This window comes from Ovis aries, unplaced genomic scaffold (assembly GCF_016772045.2).
Source record: "Ovis aries strain OAR_USU_Benz2616 breed Rambouillet unplaced genomic scaffold, ARS-UI_Ramb_v3.0 scaffold_85, whole genome shotgun sequence".
Lineage (NCBI taxonomy): Eukaryota > Metazoa > Chordata > Mammalia > Artiodactyla > Bovidae > Ovis > Ovis aries.
The window spans coordinates 843,515-863,301 of record NW_024599827.1 but is presented as its reverse complement, the minus strand read 5'-3'; the positions used below and the strand labels follow the sequence as shown (position 1 = coordinate 863,301).

Below are 19,787 nucleotides of genomic sequence, written 5' to 3'. Positions count from 1 at the left end.
CGGGCCATGTTCATTTGGGTCTTTATCCTAAGAACAATGAGAAGCCATCCAAGTCATTAAAATGGAAATTAATGATCAAATGTTTATTTCAGAAGGGTTAGCCCAGTTGTATTGTAAAAAAAGGATTAAAAGGGATAACAAGAGATGTCAGGGAGCCCACAGAGAGGAAGATGGCGAGAAGGCATGGTTTGTTAGGGGAGGGCCGTGTGTGTGCTGTCATTTCATGACAGAGAGTCCAGGTGCATTTAAAAGGCAATGAGAGGGGACTTCTCTGGTGGTCCAGTGGCTAAGACTCCACACTTCCAGTGCAGGGAGCCCTGGTCAGGGAACTAGTTCCTGCATGCTGCAACTGAAGATCTTGCAAAGACCCAGCACAGCCAAGTGAATAATTTTCTTTTTAAAAAAGGCAATGAGAAAGTTCCAGAATGAAAGGGAAACGCAAAGGGTCAACAAACTTCCTATGATGGAAAGGAGTGAAATCTAAAGCCTACTATGGAATTCAATCTTAACTAGTTAGAGATGCATCTCTTAATGGAAACTGGCAAGGGAAAGGTCTGGGTGGATGGATTTATCTGCTGGCTGGGTCAGTGGGTTTATCTGCTGGATCATAGGAAGTTCCTATCTGTTTGTTTCTGGTTGTGCGTGTGTGAATATTTGTGTGTGAATGATTTGATTTGTGAATGCCCATGGTTTGAAGTCATAATGTAATTTTTTTTTTTTTTATTATACTCTTGACTACAGTGTGCTACTATTGGGTAGGCCAAAGGTTCATTCAGATTTTTCTGTAAAATGTTATGGAAAAAACTCAAATGAACTTTTTGGCTAACCCCATATTTAACTAAGGATTTTGCATTTAGATATGAATGATACTGATGCAAGTTGGTAGCCTCCACTGAGCATGGTGGAGTACAAGGATGCCTTCCTGCAAATGGGAAAGGGGTCTGAAAGCTGAATTGGCCCACCATGGGCTCATTTGGGCATACTCCCCATGGAGATGTGTTTCCGACATGGTACATTAGCAGTCACCATTTTGTCCTCTTCAAATCCCTTCAAATCTTAACAGGCCTTGAGCTGGAGTTTCTTTCAGCTACTCTTGATATAACTGATCACTTCCTCTCAGGCTCCACTGATGTTTATGATGCCCTTCATGAGGCCAAATGGCTTTTAACAATCCTTAATTTTTACCAGCTGTCTCCTCAACTGGCCCCTAAAAAGAACTCACCTATTTGGAGTACTATAAAACTTGCATTTTAACACCAAAATGGCATTCCTCTAGGTCCGTACGATATAATGCTTCTCCTTTTTTTCATTACCTGGGAGTATATAGTAGTATTTATTCTATCATACTGGTTAATCAGCAGAGAGGAAAACATAACTAACTATCCTTTTCAGTATGGCCCTAGGCTTGCATCTGTCATGTAAACTATCTGTCATGTAACACTATATTAAGTAGATCTGCTCTCTTTTCTTTTATAGATTTTTGTCATCAGGTTTATACTAGTTTTTTTTTAATGAATTGGAGTTTTCCTTACATTTCTTTTTTTATTTACTATTATTATTATTACTTTACAATATTGTATTGGTTTTGCCACACATCAACATGAATCTGCCACGGGTGTACATGTGTTCTCAATCCCGAACCTCCCTCCCACCTCCCCCCCATACCATCCCTCCAGGTCATCCCAGTGCACCAGCCCCAAGCATCCTGCACCCTGCATCAAACCTAGACTGGCAATTCGTTTCTTATATGATATTATACATGTTTCAATGCCATTCTCCCAAATCATCCCACCCTATCCCTCTCCCACAGAGTCCAAAAGACCGTTCTATACATCTGTGTCTCTTTTGCTGTCTCGCATACAGGGTTATCATTACCATCTTTCTAAATTCCATATATATGTGTTAGTATACTGTATTGGTGTTTTTCTTTCTGGCTTACTTCACTCTGTATAATCGGCTCCAGTTTCATCCACCTCATTAGAACTGATTCAAATGTATTCTTTTTAATGGCTGAGTAATACTCCATTGTGTATATGTACCACAGCTTTCTTATCCATTCATCTGCTGATGGACATCTAGGTTGCATACATTTCAATAATCTTAAATAGTTCCTATCATAGATGACATCTCTTTAAAAAGTCTGGAAGAATTTGTTTCTACAACTATATAAATTCAGTTCTTATTTTTCCCTTTAGGGACAGGATTGGGAGGGGAATTGTTACAGGATCTATAAGATCATTTTCAAGTCCCCTCTGCACTTACTGTCATATACAAACTCTTAATTTTAAAGTGATTTAGGTCATACATGAATGGTCTAGTGGTTTTCCCTACTTTCTTCAATTTAAATCTGAATTTGGCAATAAGGAGTTCATGATCTGAGCCACAGTCAGCTCCCCATCTTGTTTTTGCTGACTGTATAGAGCTTCTCCATCTTTGGCTGCAAAGAATATAATCAGTCTGATTTTGGTGTTGGCCATCTGGTGATGTCCATGTGTAGAGTCTTCTCTTGTGTTGTTGGAAGACAGTGTTTGCTATGACCAGTGCGTTCTCTTTGCAAAACTCTTACTAGCCTTTGCCCTGCTTCATTCTGTACTCCAAGGCCAAATTTGCCTGTTACTCCAGGTGTTTCTTGACTTCCTACTTTTGCATTCCAGTCCCCTATAATGAAAAGGACATCGTTTTTGGGAGTTAGTTCTAAAAGGTCTTATAGGTCTTCATAGAACCAATCAACTTCAGCTTCTTCAGCATTACTGGTCGGGACATAGACTTGGATTACCATGATATTGAATGATTTGCCTTGGAAATGAACAGAGATCATTCTGTCATTTTTGAGATTGCATCCAAGTACTGTATTTCGGAATCTTCTGTTGACTATGATGGCTATTCCATTCCTTCTAAGGGATTCTTGTCCACAGTAGTAGATATAATGGTCATCTGAGTTAAATTCACCCATTCCAGTCCATTTTAGTTCGCTGATTCCTAAAATGTCGATGTACACTCTTGCCATCTCTTGTTTGCCTTCATTCATGGACCTAACATTCCAGGTTCCTCTGCAATATTGCTCTTTACAGCATCAGACCTTGCTTCCATCACCAGTCACACCCGCAACTGGGTGTTGTTTTTGCTTTGACTCCGTCTCTTCATTCTTTCTGGAGTTATTTCTCCACTGATCTCTAATAGCATATTGGGCACCTACCGGCCTAGGGAGTTTATCTTTCTTATCCTATCTTTCCTTTCCTAGTGTCCTATCTTTTTGCCTTTTCATACTGTTCATGGGGTTCTCAAGGTAAATATACTGAAGTGGTTTGCCATTCCCTTCTCCAATGGACCACATTTTGTCAGAACTCTCCACCAAGACCTGTCTGTCTTGGATGGCCCTACATGGCATGGCTTAGTTTCATTGAGTTAGACAAGATTATGTTCCATGTGATTAGATTGGTTTTCTCTGATTGTGGTTTCAGTCTGTCTATCCTCTGATTCCCTCTCTCAGCACCTACTGTTGTACTGGGGTTTCTCTTACTTTGGATGTGGGGTATCTCTTCACGGCTGCTCCAGCAAAGTGTAGCCACTGCTCCTTGCCTTGCACATGGGGTATCTCCTCAGGGCCACCGCTACTGACCTTGGATGTAGAGTATCTCCTCTCAGCCACTTGCCTCTCCAGCGCTGTGAGCCACATACAGTGTAAGTAAGAAATAGATTTAAGGGACTAGATCTGATAGAGTGCCTGATGAACTATGGGCAGAGGTTCGTGACATTGTACAGGAGACAGAGATCTAGACCATCCCAAAGAAAAAGAAATGCAAAACAGCAAAAAGGCTGTCTGAGAAGGCCTTACGAATAGTTGTGAAAAGAAGAGAAATGAAAAGCAAAGGAGAAAAAGAAAGAGATACCCATTTGAATGCAGAATTCCAAAGAATGGCAAGGAGAGATAAGAAAGCCTTCCTCAGTGATCAGTGCAAAGAAATAGAGGAAAACAATAGAATGGGAAAGACTAGAGATCTCTTTAAGAAAATTACAGATACCAAGGGAATATTTCATGCAAAGATGGGCTCAATAAGGGACAGAAATGCTATGGACCTAACAGAAGCAGAAGATATTAAAAAGAGATGGCAAGAATACACAGAACTGTACAAAAAAGATCTTTACGACCCAGATAATCACAATGGTCTGATCATTCACCTAGAGCCAGACATCCTGGAATGTGAAGTCAAGTGGGCCTTAGGAAGCATCACTACAAATAAAACTAGTAAAAGTGATGGAATTCCAGTTGAGCTATTTCAAATCCTGAAAGATGATGCTGTGAAAGTGCTACACTCAATATGTCAGCAAATTTGGAAAACTCAGCAGTGGCCACAGAGTTGGAAAAGGTCAGTTTTCATTCCAATCCCTAAGAAAGACAATGCCAAAGAATGCTCAGCCTACTGCACAGTTGCACTCATCTCACATGCTAGTAAAGTAATGCTGAAAATTCTCCAAGCCAGGCTGCAGCAATATGTGAACTGTGAACTTCCAGATGTTCAAGCTGGTTTTAGAAAAGGCAGAGGAACCAGTGATCAAATTGCCAGTATCTGCTGGATCATCAAAAAAGCAAGAGAGTTCCAGAAAAACATCTATTTCTGCTTTATTGACTATGCCAAATCCTTTGACTGTGTGGATCACAATAAACTGTTGAAAATTCTGAAAGAGATGGGAATACCAGACTACCTGATCTGCCGCTTGAGAAACCTGTATGCAGGTCAGGAAGCAACAGTTAGAACTGGACATGGAACAACAGACTGGTTCCAAACAGGGAAAGAAGTACATCAAGGCTGTATACTGTCACCCTGCCTATTTAACTTATATGCAGAGTATGTCATGAGAAATGCTGGGCGGGATGAGGTACAGCTGGAATCAACATTGCTGGGAGAAATATCAATAACCTCAGATATGCAGATGACACCACCCTTATGGCAGAAAGTGAAGAAGACCTAAAGAGCCTCTTGATGAAAGTGAAAAGGAGAGTGAAAAAGCTGGCTTAAACCTCAACGTTCAGATAACTAAGATCATGTCATCTGGTCCCATCACTTCATGGGAAATAGGTGGGAAACAGTGGAAACAGTTGTTGACTTTATTTTGGGGGGCTCCAAAATCACTGCAGATGGTGATTGCAGCCATGAAGTTAAAAGACTCTTACTCCTTAGAAGGAAAGTTATGACCTACCTAGACAGTGCATTAAAAAGCAGAGACATTACTTTGCCAACAAAGTTTCATCTCATCAAGGCTCTGGTTTTTCCAGTAGTCATATATGGATGTGAGGGTTGGACTATAAAGAAAGCCGAGTGCCAAAGAATTGATGCTTTTGAACTGTGGTGTTGGAGAAGGCTCTTGAGAGTCCCTTGGACTGCAAGGAGATCCAACCAGTCCATTCTAAAGGAGATCAGTCCTGAATATTCATTGGAAGGACTGATGTTAAAGCTGAGACTCCAATACTTTGGCCACCTGATGTGAAGATCTGATTTATTTGAAAAGACCCTGATTCTGGGAAAGGTTGAAGGCAGAAGGAGAAGGGGACGACAGAAGATGAGATGGTTGGATGGCATCACTGACTCAATGAATATGAGTTTGAGCAGACTCTGGGAATTGGTGATGGACCAGGAGGCCTGGAATGCTGTGGTCCATGGGGTCACGAAGAGTTGGACATGACTGAGTGACTGAACTGAACTGAACTGAATTTTAAAGTGAGTTTCATAATTTAGATTTTCTTGGGAAAAGTCATCCATTTCATGATAATATTAATAGCATCATCAAGCATTGTTCATCTAATATCCAGTTGCTTTAAGCCCTCCTCTGCTCCTTTTTCTTGTCAAATAATATGTACCAATTACTGTTTTTAAGCTAGGAGTTTTGTGTGTGTGTTCTCAGTCACTCAGTCATGTCTGATTCTTTGTGGCCCCATGGACTGCAGCCCACCAGTCTTCTCTGTCCATGGGGTTCTCCAGGGAGGAATACTGGAGCAGGTTGCCCTTTCCTTCTCCAGGTGCACTTTCCCACCCAGGGGTGAACCCACCTCTCTTGCACCTCCTGCATTGGCAGATGGATTCTTTACCACTAGTGCCACTTATCGGGAATGATTATTTTTAAATTCTGATGTTCGGATTGGGGGGTTTAATTATTTATTTTTCATTTATTGATGAACTCTATTATGGTAAAGGAATATTGCCTATATAATTTCTAGGTTATGGAATTTAATACAGTTTTCTTTATAGACTTATGTCGGATCAATTTTTGTTAATGTTCCTCTGCTTAAAAAAGCATATTGCATCTATTTCTGAGGGCCAAGGCCATTTGGTTATTATATCAACATAATTTTCTTATTCAAATCATTTTCCAACTTTTAAAAAGTAATTTATTATATTAAGTACTGGGTAACACCTTAAAGGTTCTGACTGTAGATTTTTTTGTTGTTGTTGCTCTGAGTATTTCTCTGTGTGTGTGTGTGTGTGTGTGTGTGTGTGTGTGTGTGTGATATGTTCCTTGGCATGTTGAATTAGTCAAGAGTTATTTGCAGGAAACCCAACTTGAACTAACCTTAAACCAACACAAGAGAATGTATTAGCTCATTTATTGGCTCTGCTTCCCCTCTTAGCGTCTGTGTTTTCACCCTTTAATTATGAATTCATTTCTTGATGTAGGCTTTAGATATTTTTTGCCAAAAAATAAAATAACCCTTGTATTATGACATTGCAGAAGTCAACTGTGAAGTGAAGAATGTTGCCTTATGCTACCAAAGGATTTATTAGAGAAATTGAATTGAAATTTCAACACTTGATTTATCTTATATCTTCTAAATGCATATTTGTGATTACTGTCCAAATTTTGCTAAAAATGAGATGAAGTAAACTTATCTTTATAACTTTTTTCTTTTGAGGATAAAGGTTTGCTCAAACCTCTTGAAGTGGAAAGTGTTGAAGTCATGTCATAGGTTCAGTGTGAGGGATGGGAGATAGTCTCATGGCCATCTTTGGAAAATACATTCCACCTCAATAAGTATCCTAAGTCTCTCATTAAACTTTTATATTCTTTTGAGTAAACTTGGTTTAATTTGTCACAACTATTGTGAAATTCCATAAAAATGGTTAAAATGAGGTAACTTTGGTGCTTTCAGATCCACCCACTCATGTTCCAAAATAGTCTCCAAGTGTATTTTGTAAATAATTCTGGTTATAAATTAGAATATATGTGAAAGATAACTGCATTTTTCTCAGATTAAAAAGAAATGAAACTTGCTAGAAAATGAACATCTGTGTCCCTGTAAAATCACTGAGTTCAACATTTGTAGGGAGGAACCTGAGTTATAATGTTGTAGCAGTGTCTCTTCATGTTTCAGGTTAGTGTTTATTAAAAAAAAATTCATTGGAAGATGCATGGAGATTTAAGACTGCATCCTACTATGCCCAGGAGCATGAGATTACAACTGAAGAAAGCAAAGAAAATTTAAGGAAAAGAACTCAACATCTCGAATATACATTTTACATATACTTTTGGTCCATACTGTACTCTGCGAAATATTGTAAAATGGTTGAATCGAAACATGGCATTTGGAAAAAGAACCACAATGTGGAACACGCATTCTTGCATGAAACTGAATACATTTGCATATTTCAAATAGCATAGTTGGTTGCTATTACAATTTTTATTTGATTTTTTCTGTCAAAATTTGATTTATATTTTGCTCAGTTCTGATTTCCCAATAATCTTTTTTTTTTTAATTTGTCTCAACAAACAAAATAATGGTTGAGACTGGGCCTTGGAGTCAGACAGACCTGTCTAGCTTCAAAGGAAAAATGTGCCTGTGAAAGTATGTATTTGAACAGGGAAGCTGGTTGGCTGTATTGCATTTTGGAACCCTTTGGGTACAAAAGGGCTTCCCAGATGGCATTAGTGGTAAAGAATCTGCCTGCTAATACAGGAGATGTAGGAGATAAGGGTTCGATCCCTGGGTCAGTAAGATCCCTTAGAGGAGGAAATGGCAACCCACTTCAGTATTCTTGCCTGGGAAATCCTGTGAACAGAGGAGCCTGGCAGGTTACAGTCCATGGAATCACAGAATCAGACACGACTGAGCACAAACTGAAATTCTGTCCCCATTTAACACTTACTCGCCCCCATCTTGCCCCTGGCATCTACCAAAGTACCCTCTGACTCTATGAATTTGACCATGATATAAGTTAACCTTAAAAGTGCATCCCAATATACATTTGTTGTTCAGTCGCTCTGTCATGTCCGACTCTCTGCAACCCCATGGACTGCAGCACACCAGGCTTCCCTGTCCTTCACCATCTCCTGGAGCTTGCTCAAACTCATGTCCATTGAGTCAGTGATGCCATCCAACCATCTTGTCCTCTGTTGTCTCCTCCTCCTGCCTTCAGTCTTTCCCAGCATCAGGGTCTTTTCTAATGAGTTGGCTCTTCACATCAGGTGGCCAAAGTATTGGAGCTTCAGCTTCAACATCAGTCCTTCCAATGAATGTTCAGGGTTGATTTCCTCTAGGACTGACTGGTTTGATCTCCTTTCAGTCCAATATACATTAGGCGCGGACAAATACTGTTTGATTCCACTCATGTGAGAGAGTGTTATTCTTTAGGAGCTGATAGGAAATTCCTCTTAGGGAAATTATTGTGTATGTTTGGAAGGAGCATGCGGATGATTCATTTGCAGGAACTCCTGGCCTTGAGTGTGTTTGAAACGTAGATCAGTGTGGCAGTGGATGGGGTCTCAGGGGTGGTCCTTGATGTCTCAAAATGACCATTTGGAAGTTTACAAAGCAACTGAGGAAATAATAGAGCCTGGGAGACTTTAGGAAAGGCACAGTCATTTGCTCCATGTGGACCCTGAAATGCATCCTGCAGGCAAGCAATACAGTCAAAAGGGCAGTGGCTTAAGAATGAGGGGTCAATTTCTTTTTTCCCTGTTTTCTTTTTTCCCCACAATGAGTCATTCTAAGTCATTTGCATATTTTTTTTTCTCTTTCCAACCTCTAGGCCATCAAGAAGCCATTGCAGTGTGCTTACACCTGCAGACCCAGCAGACGGTCAATGACACCTTGTGTGATATGGTCCACCGCCCTCCGGCAATGAGCCAGGCTTGTAACACAGAGCCCTGCCCACCCAGGTACGTGCGGTCTTCTGCTCCCCGCAGAGAATCATGCATGTGTATTGAGGCTGAGGGGGGAGTCACCCATGGAGATCAGAATTCTCCCTTCTCTGTTCAAGCTATGTGCCAGCCAGATTCTCACTAAGATACAGAATACTGTCAGGTTAAGCAGGAATCCCCTTTACCCGGCCTTTTGCGTCATACGTGAGTGAATGTGAACTGGCTGCTGCTGGCAATACCATGAGCTCAGCAGTTTTGTTGTCTCATGTCTGTCCCTTCAGGGGTACTTCTTTGCCTGAAGCCGCATCAGGGAACACAGGCTCTGAGGTCAAGTTAACACAGGTACACAGAAGGTGCTCAGTCCATATTTGTGGACTAACTGAGTGATTTCCTACTTGTTACCTAGAAATCACACCTGTGTGTTCTCACCCTTCCCACTGACCTGCCAGAGAGCTCAGATTGTGGGGTGTACTGTTAAGAGTCCCCAAAGAGTGGGCAATGTTGGCTTATTTTTGGTCTCCTTGGCCTGAAAGGTTGACCTAAAAAATTAATCTGCTTCCTTTCTTAAGTCCTTATAAGATGCTGGGGATTTTTATCAGAAGGAAGCATAGATTTTCCTCATGTTTCTCTGTCCCTGGCTATTGTTAGCTCCAGAGGATTATAACTCAGCATCACTAGTTTCTCACAAGACATTCCAAAATCCAGCCCCCAGTTTTTTCTCTTCTCTATCCTTTACCTGTATAATCTTGACCCCTCTTCTATGATATATTTAAAGCCAAAATTGAAAGCTCATTCCCAGTCACCTCCTCTCTTCCTCATTGCCAGATTCTCTTTCTGCCTCTTAGTAATTATATCACCCATTTAATTAGGTACCTGCATTCACTAAAGGTAAGTTTAATTATGTCTGGGATCATAAGCAATTGAGGACATTTATTATGTCTGTTACATCCAGGACTAAAGATAGATTTTTATGGTCATTCAGGAAATAATTTGTGCTTCTGGAAGTCTCTTGATCTTTCTGATTTTGATTCCATGAGATGTGTTGGCTGTGAGGAAGAAAGTCCTGTCTTGGTGGTCTCAGGGTGCTGGTGGTGAGGATCCAGTGAGTGAGGGCATCCTGGAGATCCATGTTTCTCTGTCCTGCAGATGGGTCCTTTCTTTGTGGGTCTTGGTCTCTAACCTGCTCAGTCTTGGAGGAGGCCAGCTACATCCTTAGGGAGACCACATCTACAGGGAACCAGGCATAGCATTTTATATCCATTACTATATTTCTGACTTAGATTGTCAGCTAAGGAAATAAGGGAAACTCCTTCTTTTTATTTGGTTGTGTAGGGTCTTAGTTGCGGCACATGGGATCTTTCACTGTGGCACATGGACTCTTTAGTTGTGGTGCAAGGCCCCAGTGGTTGCTGTGTGAGCTTAGTTGCTTGAGGCATGTGGAATCTTAGTTCTCTGACCAGGGATCAAACCTGCATCCCCTGCATTGCAAGGAGGATTCTTAACCACTGGACCACTAGGGAAGTCCCCAGGGAACTTCTTGACTTATGTTAGAGCCATCTTGCTGTACTCAACTGAGACAAGGCAGTAAAGACCTACACAGTTACTTTGGTGAGCAAGGCCCAGAAACAGCATAGGGAAATCTTCCCTAGACCTCCCACCTCCGCCCCCAGGTCTACTGAATTCCAGAGTCATCTGCACCAGAATACTAGTAGAAAATGGCAGAAGACACAACACAGTAGGAGTATTAGAAGGTTTGATCTAACTGGGAGTCAGGATGCTCACTTTATCAGCAATTCTATCCGGAGCGCTCCAAGAACATCAAGTATATGGGAGGTGATGCTGAGATTCTGTCCATTTGGAACATCCCCTTTATCTCAGGGGAAATAGCACTCATGTTAAGAATTGAAAACCTTAAGAATCCAAAACCTTAAGAATCCAAATTACTCATCTTAGGTTTCTCAGTTTTGTCTTAATCTAATATCAGAAGCAATGATTTAGATATTTTTGGAGAAGCTAGTTTCTGTTCTCCTCCCCCCACCCCCACCACATCCCTCGGGTGAGGCTCTATGAGATGGAAACTACCCGTCTGACCAGGGTGAAGGACAAGGAGAAATTCAGGAGGTGAGAAGCATAGTTTAATATCTCAACCTGTTGTCCCAAGAAATTGGAATCATGCTGTACAAGGTTTTTAATCTGGTTCCTTCAACTTGAGTCTTGGCATGGGGTAGGAGGAAGAGTTAAACAAACATAAATAAATATATTACTTAAATTATAATACATGCTATAAAGAAACAGAAAAAGTCTCAAGAACAAGAGTTGCATAAGGACCTAATGTAGATTGGTTTGGACTGAGGATTGGGTGCAGGCATTCAGAGGAGGCCTCCCTGAGGGTTCTATGTAAGCTGATATGTAAAAGAGGAGTGAAAATTGGCCAGGGGAAGCATAGAGGAAGGAGTGTTCTAGGCAGAAGGAACAGTATATACAGAGGTCCCAAGGAAAGGAAGAAGTTGGTGTGTCCAAGAAACTAGATAGAGAGGAAGCCTGGAGATGAGAGACCAGACCAGAGACAAGACCAGACATAGTAGGACCATTGCAGGCGTTTGGACTTGATCCTGAGAGTTGTTGGGAAGCCATTGGAGAATTTGATAAATCAAATTTACATTTAGGGACTTCCCTGGTGGTCCAATGATTAAGACTCTGAGCTGCCAATGCAGGGGATGTGTGTTTGATCCCTGGTTGGGGAACCAAGATTCCCAATATGCTGCACTGCATGGCCAAAAAAAAAAAATGTACACTTAAAAGAGACTGCTCAAACCCTGAGATGGGGAGAACAAAGGTAGAGATATTGAAATCAATTATAAATTTTTAATTAATTACCTTAACCGAAATAGCTAGCCTGCCATAATTCATCTGAGTGTCACCCATTTAAAGCCCACCTGCATGTGAATCTGAAAGTATCGTTGGATTGAGTCCAAATTAGATATATCCTCGACCATTTATCATAAAATTTGAGTCCTGCCTCTAGTGTTTCCTGCTCTGATCCATATGTCCACCTATGACTGTGAAACTGTATTCTAAATTGGAGAATGGCCATGTGAACTCCCACAGAAAACCCTCCAGTGACTTCCTTTTCTCTGTGGAAAAGCCACAGTCTTTACTTTGCCATATGTATGAGTTCCCTTGGGCTTCCATAACAAAGTTCTATAAGTTGAGTGGCTTAAACAACAGAAGTTCACTGTCTCACATATGGGGAGTCTAGAAACCCTTAATCAAGGTTGGTTCCTTCTGACAGCTCTGAGGGAAAACCTGTTCTGTGCGCCTCTCCTAACTTCTGGTAGCTTGAGCGTCCTTAGCTTGTGGATGGGAGAAGGCAATGGCAACCCACTCTGGTACTCTTGCCTGGAAAATCCCATGGACATGGACGGAGGAGCCTGGTAGGCTACAGTCCCTGGGGTCACGAAGAGTTGGATGTGACTGAGCAACTTCACTCTCACTTTTCACTTTCACGCACTGGCGAAGGAAATGGCAACCCACTCCAGTGTTCTTGCCTGGAGAATCCCAGGGACGGAGGAGCCTGGCTGGCTGCCATCTATGGGGTCACACAGAGTCGGACACGACTGATGCGACTTAGCAGCAGCAGCAGCAGCTTGTGGATGGCATTCCCTGTGTGTTTTCTTTTTATAATATTTAGTTATTTATTTGGCTGTACCAGTTCTTAGTTGTGGCATGTGGGATCTAGTTCCTTGACCAGGGATGGAACCCAGGCCCTCTGCGTTGGGAGTGTGGAGTCTTAGCCAAACTCCTGGACCACCAGGGAAATCCCCTGTGTGTTTTCGTAGCATCTTCCTTCTGTAGGTCTCTGCATTGAAATTTCCCCTTTTATAAGGTCACTGCTCCTATTGAATTAGAGCCCAACATCTGATGACCTCAGCCTAAGTCTATCATCTGCAAAGATGCTATTTCCAAATAAGTTCACATTTATGAGTTTTCGTGGTTAGGACTTCAGCTTCATTTTGAAGAAAGCAGTTCAACCCATGAGAGCAGATAAAGTCCTTGGTGACCCTGGTTTTAGGTTCTTGAACCACATTCCCTGTCATCACTTCTCTCACCTTATCACAGCCCATGTGCACGCGCACACACACACACACATGCTCACTCACACACACTCAGAGGAACCTGAACTTGCCCAGCAGCCACACTGAATTATTCACTTTGACCCATGCTCCTGCTCATTCATGCCTCTGGGTCTCGGCCCTCTGCCTGGAGCCCTTATCCATGAAATGAGCTGGTACTCTCCCATAAAAGTGATCAGCGGCTCTCTGCTCCCTGATATATGAAGTCAACGGTGTGAGATGGGATCCTAACCTTGGACACATGATAGGGATGTGTCTTAACAGTGCAGAGAGAAGTGGGAGTGGATATGGAGCATGGAGTAGAGGCCAGTTCTGCCTCAATCAGGACACTTCAGACGTGTCCCTTGGCTCTTAGGGCCCAGTTTCTTCATCTGAATGTTGATGAAAGGTGTTAGAATTTATCATCACCAAGGTCCTTTTCAGCTCTAGTCTTTCATTGTTGAGCCATGCTTCAGGTTGCGTTTCTCACTCACATCTGCAGTACTCTGCCTAGTATTTTTGCAATTATCTTCATGTCTACTCATGAGTCCTTTGAAATGCTCAGGGTTTGTTTTAGTTATAAGACTACCAGCCTCTGCTTTACCTGCCTAGGAGGCCAAGGCAGGGCTGAGCTTGGTTTGCAGTGCCATCCTTCCTTTGCTCACCAAACTGGGGCAAGATCTGACTTCAGATCTAGAAACTGTCCCTTTATGCTACTGAAGGGAGCATGCTGGTTTATTCATGCACTAGCCCACGAGCAGGTTCCTCATCACTCAGCCTTGGCCAGGAATCTTGCACATAATCTGCCTCAGCAGTCTTGCCCACAGAGCTTTCAAGCTGGGAATAATACAGCACACAATATATCTTGGCCCCTTTGCAAAATTAAGGGTCTGTTTTTATGTGAAGAGAAATACTATTCCTCATTTCAAAGTTGCAAGTTTAATAAAGTTTTTGAAGGTTGAGAGTTATTTTGGAAAAAACCCAGCAGAGACAAAGGGTTGATGCCAAAATAAAGGTAAGTTTACAAAAATGTTTTAGGTTCTAGAAACCAGTGGTGTAGGAATAACAGGAACAGGGTGTTGCACAATACTTTCCATACAAATATTTACTGACTCCAAGGGCAATAGCAGTAAAATATCACCCCAGGGTGAAACTTACCAGTGAGATTGGGTTGGACAGTCAGTAGATCTTTATTTACCCAGAGGCAAATGTGTTTGATGTATTAGCCTGAACTCTCCAAGGTGGGGCGTTGTATGTTTATTTGCTCTTCTGGGGTTACTCCCTTTGGTCTGTCCTTTAACTGCTGAGTGTCTGCTATTTATGGAGTTTGCTTTTTCCAGGAGAGAGAAATGGACAGGGTTACATAATGGTTCCACTAGTCCAAGAAGAGCCTTCTTCTTCTGTGACAGGACTCAACATGGCTAGACAGGGAGGTGGGGAGACAAAAGCCAAGAGTAAAATGTTTCTGTATCAACTTGTTACCCAGGTCTTGAATTAAAACAAAAAATGCTGTGTTCATTGTCTCTTAATAAGAAATTGTTACCTGTTTCTTGAATAAGAATGGTTCCCCTTCCAGTCCCTTATGTCACCAATCAATTCTAGTAGTTATATACTTTCTTGAAAGACTGACCATCCCAAAGTGGCTCCTAATAAATTACATAGTTAAGCTGAGTTGTTTTAATAGTGCAGCAAAAGCCTTCTAATTTTTAGCTGTGTGGTCTGATTGTCGTCAGAGTATCTACTATTGGTGATTTTCCTCACCCCTAAAGCTACTGGAACTTTATATATTAGTAGCCTAATTAATAGGTTAGCGAATATACTTCCAATTCAGATCATGTTTTAATTTCACATTCTGCTCCAAATACAGATCAGTGATAGCTACAGTATAAAAAAGGGAAACATCACACCCGGGAAACGGTGAAAATAACTACATAGGCTGGGAAAGGAATAGAAGAGGGAAGTGGTGAGTGGAACTGGACCTATGGTTCTTCTGGTCTTTAGCCCCACAGCGTTTGGGGTCAGTGAGAGTTCAGATCCTCTGGGTAACAGAGACTGAGCATCTTTCTTTTAATTCATGGAAAAGGACCCATATTCTTTACTTCTTTGTGAAGAAAAGCTGCTGCTGACCACAACCAGAAGCCTTTGTTTAGCCGAAGCCCCTCACCTGTGAAGATAAAGGACAGACACAATAGAGCCCTGGGAGCAGCTCCAGGCCTGGCTTACCTGTTGGCTCAGTGGTTGGGGTGTCAATGTCTTCATAGTGCTTCTATGCCACATTATCCACATGGACCTGGTTCTAGCCTGGATACCCCAGAGGGCTCGGTGGAAGCAAACCAAACTGTAAACGGAAAGGGTTAAGAGACAGAGAAAAGGATTAAAGGAGGTGGAGGGAGAGAAAACTCCTTCCTGTTGAGCCTGCAAAATGGCATTCCAAAGCATATGAAAACAATCTAATGCTAATGAAGATAGTTCACACATTCGCCAAATGAAAGATGAATTCATTACAGAAGAAATTAAAATATAAGAACAATTTGGAAAATAATATAAGTATTCTTGGAATCTTTGGAGTTTGGAGAAGGATACAAATGTTCAGTTTACAGTGTGTGTTGCTGTGGTTGTTCAGTCACTAAATCGTGTCTAACTCTTTGCAATCCCATAGACTACAGCACACCAGGCTCCCTTGTCCTTCACTATCTCCTGGAGATTGCTCAAATTCATGTCCATTGAGTTGGTGATACTATCTAACCATTTCATCCTCTGTCATCCTCTTCTTTGCCTTCAATCTTTCCCAGCATCAGGGTCTTTTCCAATGAGTAGACTCTTCACATCAAGTGATCAAAGTATTGGAGCCTCAGTTTCAACATCAATCCTTCCAAATGAATGTTCATACTGTGTATTATTTTAATCCTTTGATTAATATGCTTGTTACTTAGAATTTCTATTTCTCTCTTTTTAAAATTAAGAATATATAATCACAGATTATAATCAAATGTTTTCTTTACATTTTAATCCTCTTTTTTACCTTGGAACATTTTAAGTAACATAAGAATTCATTTGTTTCTTAGAAACTTTTAGGAACTTAATCACAAAATTAGCACAATCTAGTCCTTTTCTTCAAAAGAACTTTTTGTAGTTGCCTAATACCTTATCTATTTCATCAAAATTTTCAAATATATTATTAAATTCTCTATATTCTTGTTAAAGTTTGTCTTTTTGATAAGCCAGGAGCTTAGAAAAATATTTTACAGCTGGGGTAAGATTCATGGTTACTAATAATTAAATATCTACAAGTTTTAAAATAATCATTATATACAATTTTTCACCCATCAGATGGGCAGAGCCTTTTTCAAATGATACGGTCCAGTGGTCATATGGCTGTAGAAGCCAGGCTCTCTCTACTTCTGGCGAAAGTGTGACTTGAGAGAATCATTTTTGAAGGCAACTTGGAAATATATACCCAAAGCAACTGCCCTGGTTTTTCATTTTTGCAGATGTTTCATGAGAAAACCTGATTTTTCCGAGATCTTATTGGAAAGGAATCACATTATGTATATATATGTGCTGTAAATCCAATCCTAACATAAAAGAATTTTCTTAGGGATATTCCAAATAATGAATCCAGGTGCCCTAAAAATTTCCTGAAGTGTGCTTTTAAGCATTTAAAATTTCTTTTGACACCTTGTATAAATCATCCTTGCTTTGGGGCTCTATTCAAAACAAAACCAAGATTTTATTAATGATGTATGGTGGTAGGCTAGGATGGAGAGAAATCTGCTTTTCTTTCACTCCAGACTTTCCTAGACAGGTGAAATCTTTAAGCACTTTTCTGACATGTCTTGCCTTTAAACATTGTATTTCTGCACTCTAATTGCATTTATTGATGCTGTGGATATGGAGGGTGGAGGCTGGAAGTCCAGAGAGCAGCATGCAGTTGTCCATGCTCTGGATGTCCCACTGAGTCCACTGAACAGTGAATTTTGCCTACTTGTTGTTTTGGTACAGGTGGCACATGGGCTCTTGGGGACCCTGCTCAGCTACCTGTGGTGTTGGCATCCAGACTCGAGAAGTGTACTGCCTGCACCCTGGGGAGTCCCCCTCCCCACCTGAGGAATGCAGAGATGAGAAACCCCATGCCTTACAAGCATGCAACCAGTTTGACTGCCCTCCTAGCTGGCATATTGAAGAGTGGCAGCAGGTATGGCTGCCAGGCTTATGATCGTAAGAACCCTGTGTTTCACTAAACCAAGGAGGGCTGAGCCCGTGGACTCACTTCCTTGTGTCCTCCCAGTGTTCCAGGACCTGCGGAGGGGGAACGCAGAATCGCAGGGTCACCTGTCGGCAGCTCTTAACGGATGGCAGCTTCTTGAATCTCTCCGAGGAACTGTGCCAAGGACCCAAGGCCTCATCCCGTAAGTCCTGTGCCAGGACAGACTGTCCTCCACACTGGACTGTGGGAGACTGGTCCAAGGTAAGGGCCATCCCAACTTTACAGCCCCTTCTTTTCTGCTCCTCCTCCCTTTCAGCCTTTTAGTATGTCCTCCCTCAGATGAGAGCTGGGGCTCCTTTGATGTGAGTGGAATGTCCAGGACGCAGAATTTCAGGACACATTTACTCTCCGGGTTGTGTGAGTGCCCTGCTCCAGACCCACCCATAATGATTCATTTTCAGTGTTTACTCAATATTACTTAATCTGTACTCATCATATTTCTCCTACACCAAATCCCATGACTTCTGTCTTTTGAGAGAACCAAAGTCATTGTATCCCAGGATTAACTCAAAATCAGTTTCGTTCTTCTCTGCCTTATGTCTCCTTATATAGAATTTTATTAAACCCTGTCATTTCAACTTTCTGAAAATGTTTCATGCCTTTATTTCCTCTGTATTCCATTGATGCCACTGCTGAATTGACTGTTTATCCTCTCTAGCTCACATTAATTGCAATAAGCAGAATTCCAAACTAACATTTTAGTGCATATTTAGGACTTAATAGCGGAGAAGGCAATGGCACCCCACTCCAGTACTCTTGCCTGGAAAATCCCATGGACAGAGGAGCCTGGTAGGCTGCAGTCCATGGTGTCGCTAAGAGTCAGGCACAACAGCGCGACTTCACTTTTGCTTTTCACTTTCATGCATTGGAGAAGGAAATGGCAACCCACTCCAGTGTTCTTGCCTGGAGAATCCCAGGGATGGGGGAGCCTGGTGGGCTGCCGTCTATGGGGTCGCACAGAGTAGGACACGACTGAAGCAACTTAGCAGCAGCAGTAACAGGAGGACTTAATATAGTCTAGTAGCAATACCCATTTTTCAAGAGGGAGAAATTAAACCCAAATAGCTAAAATAGGCTGTAAAGTAGGAATAGAATCCTTGCCTTTTGGCTTTATTGCAAGGGTTCTCTTTTATGTATTACACTGCCCACCTTATTCCTTGCCTCTGTACCATCTTCCCCCTCTCCAAACTATCTTAACACCTCATAGTATTCCCACCACTCCGTCTATCAAGTCAACTCCTAAAGGTCTTGTTGCCTGAAAAATCAACTTTCAATTCCTTGTGGGGCTTTCCTTGAACGGATGGGACTCACATCCCAGCCCCCTTTCTTGTTATTCCAGATCTTCCAGTCTTGCTTATTCTTTTTAAAATTTTTATTGGAGTATAGTTGCTTTACAATGTTGTGTTGATTTCTGCTACACCGCGATGTGAATCAGCCATACGTGTACACATATCCCCTCCGTTTTTTTGGTTTTCCTTCCCATGTAGGTCACCACGGAGCACTGAGTAGAGTTCCCTATGCTATGCAGTAAGTTATCATTAGTTGTCTGTTTTATACATAATAGTGTGTATATGCCAACCCCAAACTCACAGGGATCTCTTTGGAAGCTGGAATCTTGGAAGAGATGATGATCTCAAGTCCCACACAGACCTAAAGAATCAGAATCTGCATTTGAATGAGACTCCCCAGGTGCTGTCATGCACAGTACCCTTTGGGAAGCATTTCCTCACCTACCCCTTCTCCTTGGGAGAGTTCTTGAACCCTTCAGTGTGTCCACAGTAGGGATTGTTCTGGGCAGTAATGTCTTTGGGCATATGCTGTCCTAACCCAAGAGGAAGAGGCAGAAAAAAGGAAAGACGAGGTATGAGCAGTGGTGGCATGGAAAGCAGGTCCCTGTATCTGGATGTGCCCTCCTCATCTCTTCTTTTCTCCAAGAAAGCAGAGGCCTTCACAGTTGCATCTTGTTTATTGGAACAAACTCTTCCCACAGGCCTTTTAGAAAGGAGAGACAGGGGGTGACACCCTCACTGTCCTCTACTGTTCCTTCTCTCTGTGAATGATGGAATTTGCAGTCGCTGGTTGTCTTTCACCAAATGAACATCCATCACTCTATTGACTTAGACTTGCTTTGTGTCTTTGCTCTTATTGATACCCTCAAACCCCAGGCCCAGCTCTGAGCTTCCCTCCTCTTTGAAGTCTTCTAGTCTCTAAAATCATACAGCATTTCTCAGCTCTAACTCATAATGACCCAGCTTTTTTTTTTAATTGCATTTTAT

The 19,787-nt window shown here is 41.8% G+C and overlaps 1 protein-coding gene across 4 annotated transcripts in view; it reads left to right on the top strand.

Moving 5' to 3' along the window:
- ADAMTSL3 (ADAMTS like 3) overlaps positions 1 to 19,787 on the top strand; it is a 381,800-nt gene that overhangs the window by 258,755 nt on the left and 103,258 nt on the right. For all 4 annotated transcript variants that reach the window (XM_042242633.1, XM_060408762.1, XM_027957113.2 and 1 more), the window contains exons 17-19: positions 9,021 to 9,150; positions 17,247 to 17,439; positions 17,533 to 17,712. In XM_042242633.1, coding sequence (XP_042098567.1) covers positions 9,021 to 9,150; positions 17,247 to 17,439; positions 17,533 to 17,712 — 503 coding nt within the window. The remainder of the gene's footprint in view (positions 1 to 9,020; positions 9,151 to 17,246; positions 17,440 to 17,532; positions 17,713 to 19,787) is intronic.